A 13,594-nucleotide genomic window follows, 5' to 3' on the forward strand; every position below is an offset into this window, starting at 1 on the left:
TCCAGGGAAAACAGCCCCAGCCTGTTCAGCCTCTCCCTATAGCTCAAACCCTCCAACCCTGGCAACATCCTTGTAAATCTTTTCTGAACCTTTTCTAGTTTCACAACATCTTTCTGATAGGAAGGAGACCAGAATTGCACACAATATTCCAACAGTGGCCTAACCAATGTCCTGTCCAGCCGCAACATGACCTCCCAACTCCTGTACTCAATACTCTGACCAATAAAGGAAAGCATACCAAACGCCTTCTTCACTATCCTATCTACCTGTGACTCCAATTTCAAGGAGCTATGAATTTGCACTCCAAGGTCTCTTTGTTCAGCAACACTCCCTAGGACCTTACCTTTAAGTGTATAAGTCCTGCTAAGATTTGCTCTCCCAAAATGCAGCACCTTGCATTTATCTGACTTGATTGGTTGAATGGCCTTCTTCTGCTCCAACGTCTTATGTTTCCTTTCTTAGGGACTTGTTAGTTCCTTAAGGGGGCATTAATCAGCCCAGCTGTGGAGAGGTTAACTAGAAGTCCTCCACATCCCATCAAACAGTCAGGGCTGACCAGCAGGCAGTGGACAGGTCACAGGCAGCAATTTATTAGCCTGTCAATTGGGAATTATACAGTCATAGAATCCCTACAGTGTGGAAACAGGCCATTCAGCCCAATAGGTCCACACTGACATTCTGAAGAGTAACCCACCCAGACACATTCCCCTAACCTATTATCTACATTTTCCTTGACAAATGCACCTAACCTACACATCCCTGAACACTATGGACAATTTAGCATGGCCAATTCGCCAAACCTACACGTCTTTGGACTGTGGGAGGAAACCGGAGCACCCGGAGGAAACCTACGCAGACACGGGGAGATGTGTAAACTCCACACAGATAGTCACCCGAGGGTGGAATCTAACCCAGGTCCTTGGTGCTGTGTGGCAGTAGTGCTGACTACTGAGCCAGAGTGCCAAACTGTAAAATACCACTGAATGGGATGAGAGTTAATATGAACATGTGAACTGAAGAAGGGTCATCATGTCAAAGTGAGGCAGGAGGTTATAGCGCGAGAACAAAAGCTGAAAAGATCAACAGAAAATTTAAAACATGCGTCTGAATGTTTTCCTTCCTTGAATAGTGAAAAACGTGAGGAATAATTTGCCAGACGAACAATGTAGAAATGCAAATATTAATTCAATGGGAGTGGAGCAATATGTTCCAAGTAATACATTTAGAATCCTGATTACCTGAGCCCTCTTTAGTCCAGTGGAGTAAAGGTAAGGTCACCTTAGTCCCATAGGGCCATAATGCTGCTCTTTCATTGCAGCAGGATGGCTGGTGGTGAGTTTAACCTGAGAGGGTAGATGCACTGAACCGATCTAACTTGCTGGGAGGGCCACTGTTCAATTTGAAGCCCTTGGAAATCTGCCATGCTGCTGTTGGGATGTAAGGATGTCCAATGTAGTTTGATTTTGGCCCATAGTACACTTTTGTGAAGGGCTTTGGTCTAACATACCAGAAAAAAGTGCTTCATCTCTCCTTGGAGCATCAAGGGCACAGCTTTAAGCAGGAGCCTTCATCGGCACCCTCATCTCACTCACCCGCCCCAAACAGCCCTGGTGGGATTCACTTCTGGCGGAGTCTTCAAGTTACATAGCTCTCCATCCAATCTGCATCACAGAAATAGGCCTTCCAGCCCAAAAATAGTCCACCGGAACCTTCTTCCAACATCTTCACCTTATTCCAGCAGCATGGCATTCTATCCCATTCTTTCATATGTCCCAGTATAGATTCCCATCAAATGAATCTGTTACTTGCTTCAATCAGCCCTTGTGGCAGCAGCAAGCATTCCTCATACAAAAGACGACCGCTACATCAATACAATTAAATCAGCAAAAACAAATCAATACAATTAAATACAACCAGCAAAGGCCATGAGAGAGAGGAACAGGGTCATTTGGCCACTCCAAGCCTGCTCCATCATTAATAGGATCAGAGTTCATCCTATATGGTAAGTGTTAGCACCAGAGGAGTGAAAAATGCAGAGGAACATTGCTCATAGATACAGCGGACCATTTTTAAGGACTAAAAACACAGATCTATATCAGTGAGATTGATTGTTGAAACTTAGTGTGAGATAGACTCATGGATAAGGCAGAGTGACAAGTATTTCTGTTAAATGTTTTATTAGTGTCTTTAATTAGAATAACATGTGTCAAAGACAGTGTTACATTTACGTGACAGAACCCTAGTGGCTTCTTTGAAGCCCCCTTCTTCCTGGTAATGATAGGCAGGGTAGCCTGTACTGAACTAGAGTCATAGAGGCACAGCAAAGAAACAGGCCCTTTGTCAACTCATCCACACTGACCAGATTTCCTAAACTGGACCAGCCCCATTTGCTTGTGTTTGGCATATCCCTTTAAACCTTTGCCATTCATGTACCTGTCCAAATATCTTTTAAATTGTAATTATACCAGCCTCTACCACTTCCCCTGGCAGCGCATTCCATACAGACACCCCCTTCTGTGTCAAATAATTGCCCCTCAGGTCCATTTTTGATCTTTCCCTCCTCGCCTTAAATCTATGCCCTCTCGTTTTAGACTCTCCTATCCTGTCAAAAGGATCTTGGTTATTCACCTTATCTCTGCCCCTTATGATTTTGTAAACCTCTATAAGGTCAGCTATGAGCCTCCTACTCTCCAGTGTTACAAAGGTAGCTAAGTATTCTTCTTCTTTAAATGGGGTGGGAAGAGGGATGAAGTGGGTACATGACGACAACAAATAGGTTTAGCACAAGTTACAGTCAGTGGGTCTTACTGGTTCAATCTCTAGTAAAGCCCCTCACGAGCTGAGCTTCTGTAGTTAAACTATCAGGCACAGTGAACTGTCCAGCCACAGTTTAAACAAATGCAATCCTTTATTCCATGCACTGCTGTGAGAGTTTTGATGAGGGTTACAGGATTGATTTTTCCTAATATCACTCCTGCTGTGGTGCCTCTATTTGGGAATGCACATTCTCTGCAATGTTTCCTGTAATTTTCTGAATGGAACAATTGTGACTGACCTCTTGTGTTATCCGTAAAGTCTTCAAATCTAACTACAGACACCAGATGGTAGAAACAAAACTATGATCAAAAGATTGAATCTGTTTATATGCAGTGAGTGAGACAATTAAATATGATTTAAAAGAAGTATGATTCTCATTCCAAATAAGTGGGGTTTGGTAAATCTGCGCACAGAAAGGTGAAGGCTCAAGATTCAATAATGTACCATGACTTTCCCTGGACCAAGAAATCTGTCCCATCAGCTTCCAGGCAGGATCTGATGCCAATTTTTGTTCCGCCCATAGAAGTTTGAAACCTCCTAGGACCTGAGTGTGAGAAATGATTGGCGTGTAAGTGAGAGTCCTGGGGTGAAGAGAGAGAGGCTGTGACTCATGCTCCAGACTGTGATTTAAATACTTACAGACTTTTCTTCAATTCTGTGACCCTGAAATGCTTCTCTTGAACCTGAACCGCAGGTTAAGTAGAGAGAACTGCAACAGCTGCACAGCCCACAACAATGTTTATCGATGACTTGTGAAAATGTGTGTTAGATAATGCGCTCTGGGGTGATATGTGACTAGAAGGAACTGTCCTACCTCATTCTAGATAGTAATCAAAGATGTTCAATTTGCTTTTCAACATTGGATTTTTCCCAACTGCCAACCTTCTGTTAATGCCAGCTACCTCGATGTCTCTATATTAACATAAGTCTTCTCTGTTTTCCTCTCTGTGACAAACTTTCTTTAATATTAGTAACCATCTCTCCCTTGTTCATCTCATGCCTGCTGTTATCTTTCTCTCTCCATCTTTCTCTGCCTTTCCTGCCCTACAATAAGCTCAAAGGCAGAGAATCATATTGGGGCCTTACCAGACTTTATTGGAAACTTATTAGACCACACTTGAAATATTGCAAGGGGCTTCAAGGATGTCTTGGCTTTGGAGTGGGTCCAGAGGACGTTTACAAGAATCAACCGAGGAATAAAGGGCTTGCCATATGAGGACTCTGGGTATGTCTGGATGGAGTTTTGAAGGTTGAGGTGGGATCCAATTGAAACTTACAGAATACTGAGATGCCTGGATAGAGCAGATGGGGGAGAACATGTTTCTAATAGTAGGAGAGACTACGACCCAAGGGCACAGCCTCAGAGTGAAGTGGCATCCTTTGAGAATTGATCCAGAGGGTAATGAATCTGTGGATTCCATGAAAATGTTGACAGTATTCCAAATGTGGTCCGATAAGTTGCCAATTAAGTCTGATAAGCTTTTCTGTCTTTGAATTCATTGCCACAGATGCCTGATGAGCCCAAGTGATTCAGTGTATTCAAGATAGAGATAGATAGGTTCTTGATTAGTAAGGGGATCAAACGTTACAAGGAGAAGGCAGGAGAACATGGTTGAGAAACAAATCATCCATGATCGAATAGCAGAGCAGATTCGATGGGCTGAATGGCCTAATTCTGCTCCTATATCCTATGGCCTAGTCAGGCCTGTCACTTGGAATTTCGGTGACATGGACCTTAAAATTCGGGCTGTGATTTACAAATCTTAAGTTGGCTTTCATCACTTTTTCCAGAGAGCTTCATGCAGGATATGATTTGCTGCTGTTAATATCACAGAGGCCAGCTGCATCCCATCTTTCGTTAGTCTCAAGTCTTTTGATAAGACCATGGCCAATCTGATCGTTGTATTATCTCCACTTTCTTATTTGTGCTCCAGTACCTTTCATTCCCTTACCCACCAAATGTTTGGTGTCAACTTTAAAGAAAAAAACATACAATGTGGAAAACTTTAGGCATAAACCAGAGGATTGCAAAACATTTTTTTTAAACAGATCACAATGATGAAAAACAAAGAGGGAGAAAACAAACTTTGAAGGCAAACTAACAAGTAATATATAAACAGATAGTAAGAGCTTCTTTAAATGTACAAAACAGGAAGAGTGAGGCCAAAGCTTGGGCTCCTTAGAGGATGAGCCTGGGGAAAGTATAATTGTGAACCAGGAAATGGAAAAGGAGGTTAATAAATAAATTGCAGCAATCTTCAGGTAGAAAACAATCATGTCATATCAAAAACTATTACATAATCAATGGACAAAAGCTGGGAAAGGAAAAAAATACAATAACTACCACTACAGAAAATGTATAAGGGAAATCTAATGTTGGATTTGATGAGTCTTAGGATATTAAAAGATAGTGGATGCACAGGAATAATCATCCATGGATCCTTGGATTCATGAAAAATCAAAGAGGATTGGAAAGCTGCTGGTGAAATGTCTTTCTTTTCAAAAAAAGAAAGGAGATAATAACAGGCAACTACAGGCCAGCTAGCTTAATTTCTGTCTTTGTGAAAATGCTAGAATCTATTGTAAAGGATGTAACAGCAAAGTATTTAGAAATGCATAACATAATCAAGCAGAGTCTGCATTGTTCCACTAAACAAAAACCATGACCGACAAATATATTAGAATTCTTTGATGATGTAACAATGGCATAGGTCAAGGGAACCAGTAGATATTCCACATTTGGATTTCTAAAAGACATTTAATCAAATATCCGGCACAAGAATTATCCTCACGTCCTTCTTCAAAGAAAGGCATAATTCCTAAATTATATTTGTGTTGCCTAGTTTTATCTCCACTACTAAAGGAAGTATCCACTCACAATCTACCTTTCAAATCCTCTCACGATCTTATGTGTTTCAGTAAGATCACCTCCCATTCTACAAAACTCTAAGGGTAAAGGTCCAATGTTTTTCCTCATGAGAGAAGCCATTTATCTCAAGAACTAGTTGAATAAACCCTCTCTGAACAGCTTCTAATGCAATTATAATTAAAAAAAAAATAAATGGCCAAAAATGTACATAATACTGCAGAAGCAGTCTCACCAAGACCCTGTAAGGTTGCACTAAAATTTCTGAATTTGCATATTCCACTCCCTTGTTTTAAGCAATGACATTCCATTTACCTTCCTCGCTATTTGCTGTACCCATTTTTATCAACATTTTGTGATTCATGTACAAGGGTGCTCTCTATTTAAATAATTTGATTTGATTCATTTATTTATTATCATGTGTATTTATTACAAAATACAGTGAAAAGCATTTTACCATGTTGCCACTGTCCAGTGTCATCTTAAAACATAGAAAAATAAACTAAAACATAGAATAGAAAGGTAGAAGAATAACGAAATAAAGAAAAGGTATTCAGCTTTACAGTCCTTCTTGTTAAATAACATGCTACCATTCAGTCCTTCTTGCCAAAGTTGACAAGTGCATGTTTGCCTTCAATATAGTCCATCTGCAAAATTTACTTTCCAACTTATTCTGGTGTCATCTGTAAATTTAGCTATTGTGTCTTCATCCTTCATCAAAGTAATTGATATAGATTTGTAGGTGTCAAAGGTTGTTAAACTTTCCTTGTGACAATTTGCCAAATAAAACCTGACCCATTATCCCTACTGTTTGCCTTCTGTTAGCTAACCAATCCTTTATCAATGCTAAAATCATAGATTTACCATATGATGTTGCCCTGTGTAGTAACCTTTGAGGCAGCACCTTATGAAAAATCTTTTGAAAACCAAGAACGCCACATCTACTGGTTCCTCTTTAGCCACTTTATTTTTTACTTCCTCAGAACACCATAAATTAATGGAACACTATTTCTCTTGCCTGCTTATGTAATGATTTTATTTTATTGCTCAGCACCATTCATGACGCGTCAGATATTGAAGAAGCCCATGTGCATGTGAATGTAAGACCTGGATAATATCCAGTCTTGGGCTGATAACATTTGTCACACACAAGTGCCAGGCATTAACCATCTCCAGTTAGAGAGAAGTTAATCATCACTCCTTGATGTTCAATATCAGTGTGTCAATTTTGAATCCTTGGAGTTATTATTGATCGGAAATTGAATTGAAAGTACCATATCAGTACTATGGCTACAAGGGCAGATCAGAGGCTAGGAATTACATGGTAAGTAACTCACCTCCCGCCTCCTCAATACTTTTCCACCATCTAGAAGGCACAAGCCTTAATGTGATGGAACACTCTACTTTTGCCTGCAGTGGGGCAGTTTCAATAACTTAAGAATCTCAACACCATCCAGGACCAAACTGCCTGCTTGTTTGGCAACCTATTTATCAACTTCAACATTCACTCCTGTCACCGCCAAAGCACAATGGCAACACAGTGTACCATCTACATGATACACTGAAGCAACTTACCAAACATCCCTCAATATTTACCTTCCAAATCTGCAACTTCTATTATCTAGAAGGACAAGGACAGCATGGCATGAAAGTGCCCCTCTGAACCGCACATTATACTAACTTGATGTGGAGGTACCGGTGTTGAACTTGGGTGGACAAAGTCAGAAGCCCAGTATATTTGAAATCACAAGCATTCGGAGCGCTGCTCCTTCGTCAGATGAACACTTCACTTCTCCAGCAAGGAAATTCTAAAGACTCTTAAAAATCTCCTTTGTTTTTCTCTTAAATGAGCAACCCCTTCATTTTAAACAGTGGCCACTCATTCAAGATTCTTCCATAAGAGGAAACATTCTCTCTACATCCACTCTATTGAAACCTCTTAGGATCTTATATGTCTTAATCTCGTTACTCTCCTTACAGTCCTGTGGATACCAGCTTTGCTGTCCAACATTTTCTCTTTCGACAACCCAATCCTTCTAGGTATTAGTCTAGTAAACCTTGTCTGAAACATTTTCAACCCATTTTCATCTCTCCTTAACTGAAGAGACCAATACTGTACACAGTCCTGTATCTGGCCACAGAGAAAATCAGAGGAGCTGAACCATAGCCCCAGATCCCTGCCAGAATCCACGGAGTTGAGCACCTAACACTCCAACCACTTTAACAACTGAGTGAGTTCCTGGGCTATTTCAGAGGACAGTTAAAACTGCCATTGATCACACAAGAGTCAGACTGGGTAAAGAAGGCAAATCTCCTTCCTGAACAGACATTAGCGAAGGATTAACAGTTCAGTAATTCATGTCACCATTACCAATCATAGCTTTTTCTTTCATATCTATTTAGTTCACTGAATTTAAATTCACCCCCTCCCACAATTATGGATTCAAGTCTGAACCAATCCTTGAGTGCAGAAATTACAATTGATGCTCTATTGCAGTACTGATGGAGCACTGCACTATCTTGCAGTTGAAATGCTACATTAAAATCCATCTGCCCTCTCATGTGGGCGTACAAATCTCAACTAAAAAACTGGATAAACTCAGCAAGACTGGCAGCATCCACTGGGGAGAGAAATGGTATTTCAACTCTTGGCCTCTTGATTTGGAATAAAATTTCAAGGCATTAGTTCAAAGAAGAGCATGAGAGTTATCTCTGGTATCATAGGCAATACTTAGCCTTCAATCCACATAAAGTAAACAGATTATCTGTTCATTATCACATTGCTGTTTGTGGGACCTTGCTGTGTGCAAATTAGCTGCTGTGTTCCCTACATTAAAATAGCGACTACACTTCAAAAAGCACTTAATTGGTTGTAAAGTGTTTTGTGATGTCCTGTGGTCATGATAGGTGTGATATAAATGCAAATCCTTCCTTTTTCAAATCAACAAACATAAAATCTTCCATGAACCAGCACAATCGGGAGGTGTAATAAAATGTAATAAAATGTGATTGTTTTCTTTCTTTGCATTAACAATTATTGTTTGATGTATTTAAAACTTGATAATCCTGGTGCAGTTTTATTGATATAGTTATTGCTGAAAATGGGTTGATCATAATAAATTTGAAGTTTTAATATGATTGTCAGGACCATCACATGTAAGTAACCAATTTTAAATCGAATAAAACAACATTTATAAGCTACGCTGAAACATTTACCAATTTTCTACACTTTAATAGTTTCTTAGTAATATATGTCTGTTTCAATTTTCTTTTTAAAAATTTATACAACATGTATCTGTGTGTCTAAAAAGAACTTAATATGAAGAACCTCCTCCACAAGATGCCCATCAATGGCAAATAGTCATGGTGACTGGTTCAGGGCTGATTCCTGATCAAGGGCTTATGGTCGAAACGTTGATTCTCCTGCCTCTTGGATGCTGCCTGAATGTTGTGCTTTTCCAGCAGCACACCCTTGACGATGGTGACTGGTTCAGTCTAACAGCATGTCCAGGTTTGTGGGTATGACCATTTTCCAAAGCAATTTTTAAAGAATACCAAAGATTGCAGAATTGGAGAAACAGAAAACAGGAATAAGCCCCTTGAGTCTAAATTGTCAATGAATAGACTATGACTGATCTTTTACCTCCACACCATTTTCCTGCAGCATCCCCATATCCCAGACCAGAGAACGTAGGAATAAAATCCCACACCTTGTTGACTTTAAAATCTAGAAAGCTATCAATCTCTTGTCACTAATATATTCAATGATACAGCTGCCAAGGCTCTCCACAGTGGAAAATTCCAAAGAGTTTCTATGCTCTCAGTGAAGAAATTCTTCCTCAGCTCAGTCATAAAGAATCTCCCTCCTATTCTGCAACTCTGTCCCCTGATACTTGACCTTACCAACAGGGAATACATCCTTAGTTAATCTATCCTGTTGATCATTGAAAGAATGAGATTGCATCTACAAAACTCTAGAGAATACAGGCCCAGTCTCTTAATAGGATGGTCCTGCTACCCCAGTAATCCAACTGGAAACTTACTTAATACTTACTCTTAAAGTTCTTTGACATTTTACACTGGTTTAACTCCTTACAGGTCTTTCTAGTACCCTGTCTTCTGGAGAAATCTTGCTGATGAGTCTGCCTCTAAAAGCAGTCCTAATCATATTGACTTGTAAGGGGCTCTGATTCTAGCATTCCCCACTTAACAAAAGTCATAATGACTGTATTCCCTACCTTCAAGGGATCCAAACGTTTGGCCAATCTTTTGAAAAACTAACACCTTCGATGCAGAGCTTTTTGAAAACATTTTCGGGGTTAGTTGAACTGAAGTTCTTCTCATTAAACTAAAGAAGTTTAAGATGAGGTCAAAAAGGAGTGGTCATGTTTTGAAGGCCATTGTTAAAAGAAATTTTGAAAACCTTTCCTACCGCTTAGTGACACAGGACCTATGGGGGTTGGTTAGATCAGTTGGCTATACAGCTGATTTGCGATGCAGAGTGATGCCAGAGATGCAGAGTGATGCCAACAATGTAGGTTCAATTCTTGTATCAGCTGAGGTCACCATGAAAATCTTATCTCCACAACCTCGCACCTTGCCTGATGTATGGTTAACCTCTCACGTTGTTTCTCTCTAATCATAGAGCAATGAGACTATGCCAACTTCCGTCTAAGATCATCACCGAAACAATGAACAGAAAATGTTTTCTGAGAGGTTTGTGCAAGGACTAGGGATGAGGAATTTAAGCTACGTAACAGATTAGAAAAGTTGAACTGTTTTCTTTGGCAAGGAGATGTGGTTGAAGTTTTCAAAATCATAAGCAGTCTGGACAAAGTCGATAGCGAGAAACATGTGTCACTCACACAAGGATCAAAAACAAAGGCAAAGGTTTAAACTGATTTGCAAAAGGAGTGAATGTGAGTTGAGAAAAAAGCTTTTTCACATAGCAAGTAGCTAAAGCATAAAACATATTGTCTGAAAATGTGGTGGAAGGCAGTGTCAATCGAGACATTCAAGAAGGCAGAGGTGATTATTTGAATAGAAACAATGTGCAGAGTTACAGGGAAATGTCAGTAGGCCAGTACTGAGTCATAATGTCCATTTGGAGAGTCAGTATAAACATGATGAGCCAAATGGCCACCTTCTGTGGTGTAATAAATCTCTTTGATTCTGTCTGTGCAAGAGAAACCTGCAGAATCAGTATCCATTGTAGATAGTAAAGGTGAAGTGGAGAAATAATCTGTTGAAGTGTTTCGAGATAAAGGGAAGGGGACTTGGTCTGAATATCTCTTTCACAAAGGTATTGTGGGCCAATGGCCTCCTTCGGCAAAACCCTATGATTCGACACTTCGATATCAGATAATTGGAATCCAGCAAAAACAAGGCACTGCTCTTGCACTGCATTGAAGCAAGGATCACTAAACACTTTTTTTTTTCTCTTTTACATTGTTCTTCTTTCAAAGTGATGGATTGTCAAAAATCCTTTTTAACATCAAATTCATGGATTGCAAAACAATAAGTCGCCAAAACCTCAAAAACCTTCCCCTGTCTCATTCTACAGAGTGCCACCTGACAATCCCGCAGCTTTGAACCCAATAGCACTGCTCTGCAGCCGAAATATCCAGCCATCACCTGGCAGTTCGATTGTGTCCCATACTCTTTGACATACTCATCATCCCTGCACTGTCACTCTCTCGTTGCTGGTGACTGTGCAGCTGCAAATATAACATGCAACCCCGGCACATGATCAGAAATGGGGCATAGCCACAGAGAAAATTTCCCAGGACAATGCTAAACTTTTGTCAGCATTCACCTTAAAGCTTCTCATTAATTATTTGAATTACCTGGTACCATGCCAGCCAGTGTGGAGGTGGAGTAGCTGCCCTGCCCAGTCGGTGGGACATGTGGAGGGTACCCAGGTAAAGTTGTACTTGCCATATCACGGCCTGAAAAGAAAAGAAACAAGCCTTATACACAATCGAGAAATCACTTCATTACTGTAGATGTACGCGTGTGTTACTGTGTCTCTGTCTCTGAGTGTGTTTGTGTATGAATCAATCTCACAGTATATCAGAAGTGTATATATTTGAGTGCATGAATGTAAGTGTGTAAAAATGCATTTGTGTCAGTGTGAGTGAATGAGTTTGAGGGTGATAGTGAGATTGTGTGGTGAATTTGTGAAAGTGAATGCAGATATGACACTTGAGAGTGCGCACCTGTGTGTAAGTACATGTGTTAATGTGAGTGTAAAGGTATACATTTGTGAGGATGAATGTGAGTAAGTGTGTGAGAATGAGCAAATCTGTATCCCCACATGTGAAAGTTTTGTATCAGGCATGATGATGGTCTGACCAAAGCTCACATGTTCTTCAGTACAAAGTTAAAAATCACACAACACCAGGTTGTAGTCCAACAGGTTTAATTGGAAGCACACTAGCTTTCGGAGCGATATCAGGTGATAGTCGCTCCAAAAGCTAGTGTGCTTCCAATTAAACTTGTTGGACTATAACCTGGTGTTGTGTGATTTTTAACTTTGTACACCCCAGTCCAACACCGGCATCTCCAAATCGTTTTTCAGTAAACAGTCTCAGATAATCACTCTGATCAGTCTGTTTAATCTATGGCACTAAGCAGAGCATAATAGATTAAACAATTAAGAGACCAGGAGAAAATATCATTAACTGACCAGTAATTAGACTGTTGATTAATAAATTGCAAATATTTTATTATCTTGTGCTCTCTGCAAAGCACAAAGGAGACAAAGCCAAAGTAGAATGCAGTCCACGTGAGCTGTTAAATGAGTATAGTCAAATTATACACTGAAGGACACGTGTGTACACATTGATACTGAGACACATGCAGAGATACATGCACACACATCCACACAGCTACACACTGAAACACAAGTGCACAAGCATCCACACAAACACACATACATATCCACACACAAAAATACACGACTGCACACACAACAGTTACCCAAGCTCGCTCATTCACTTTCTCACGCACACATATACACACGCACACACACACACAATAGTTCAGTTAATAGCACTGTTGCCTCGTTTCTGCGTCAGGAGTTCTGATTAGACCCTCTGTAGTCATTTTAAATAAATTTTATTTAAATTGGTATCAGCCACACTCCAAGACAATAAATCTTAAGTCACATTAAGGAATGGATTTATAAAGGAGACAGCCAAAAGATTGTTGATAGTCAGGGGCCAGGTTCATGCAGAATGCTTGGAGTGTTGATGTCGAGGGCTATGGTTCCTCAGATACCAACTTACACCAGGCCTTGAAAGTAAAAACCATTACCAACACTCCATCGTGGTACTGAGGAGGTGTCAGCTTTTAAATGAGACATCTAACTGAGGTCTCACCTCCATGTGGCACTATCCAAAGTAATCTCCAGGCAACATCATAAAAGCAAAAACCATTACCAACACTCCATCGTGGTACTGAGGAGGTGTCAGCTTTTAAATGAGACATCTAACTGAGGTCTCACCTCCATAGTAATCCTTGTGGCACTATCCAAAGTAATCTCCAGGCAACATCATAAAAAAAAAACTGTAATTTATCACATTGTTATTTGTGGCACCTTCCGTGAGCAAATTGGCTGCTATGTTTCACAACCCTGCACCGCCCGTTTCTACCTCCTGCCCAAAATCCACAAACCTGACTGCCCCGGCCCCACCGAACTCATCCCTGCATACCTCAACACGGTCCTGTCCCCCTTAGTCCAAGAACTCCCCACCTATGTTCGGGACACCACCCACGCCCTCCACTTCTTCATGAATTTTCAGTTCCCTGAGTACCCTTCTACTGACACCCTTCTTCGACTGACTGAACTGGTCCTCACCCTGAACAACTTCTCTTTCCAATCCTCCCACTTCCTCCAAACCAAAGGAG

General features: G+C 40.4%; 1 protein-coding gene across 1 annotated transcript in view; it reads right to left on the bottom strand.

Annotated features, from left to right (window-relative positions):
• Positions 1–13,594, bottom strand: part of LOC122541755 (paired box protein Pax-2-like) — a 73,638-nt gene that overhangs the window by 7,138 nt on the left and 52,906 nt on the right. The window contains exon 4 of the mRNA XM_043678697.1: positions 11,530–11,631. Within this exon, the coding sequence (XP_043534632.1) occupies positions 11,530–11,631 (102 nt within the window). The remainder of the gene's footprint in view (positions 1–11,529; positions 11,632–13,594) is intronic.

This window comes from Chiloscyllium plagiosum, chromosome 38, assembly GCF_004010195.1.
Source record: "Chiloscyllium plagiosum isolate BGI_BamShark_2017 chromosome 38, ASM401019v2, whole genome shotgun sequence".
Taxonomy (NCBI): Eukaryota; Metazoa; Chordata; class Chondrichthyes; order Orectolobiformes; family Hemiscylliidae; genus Chiloscyllium; species Chiloscyllium plagiosum.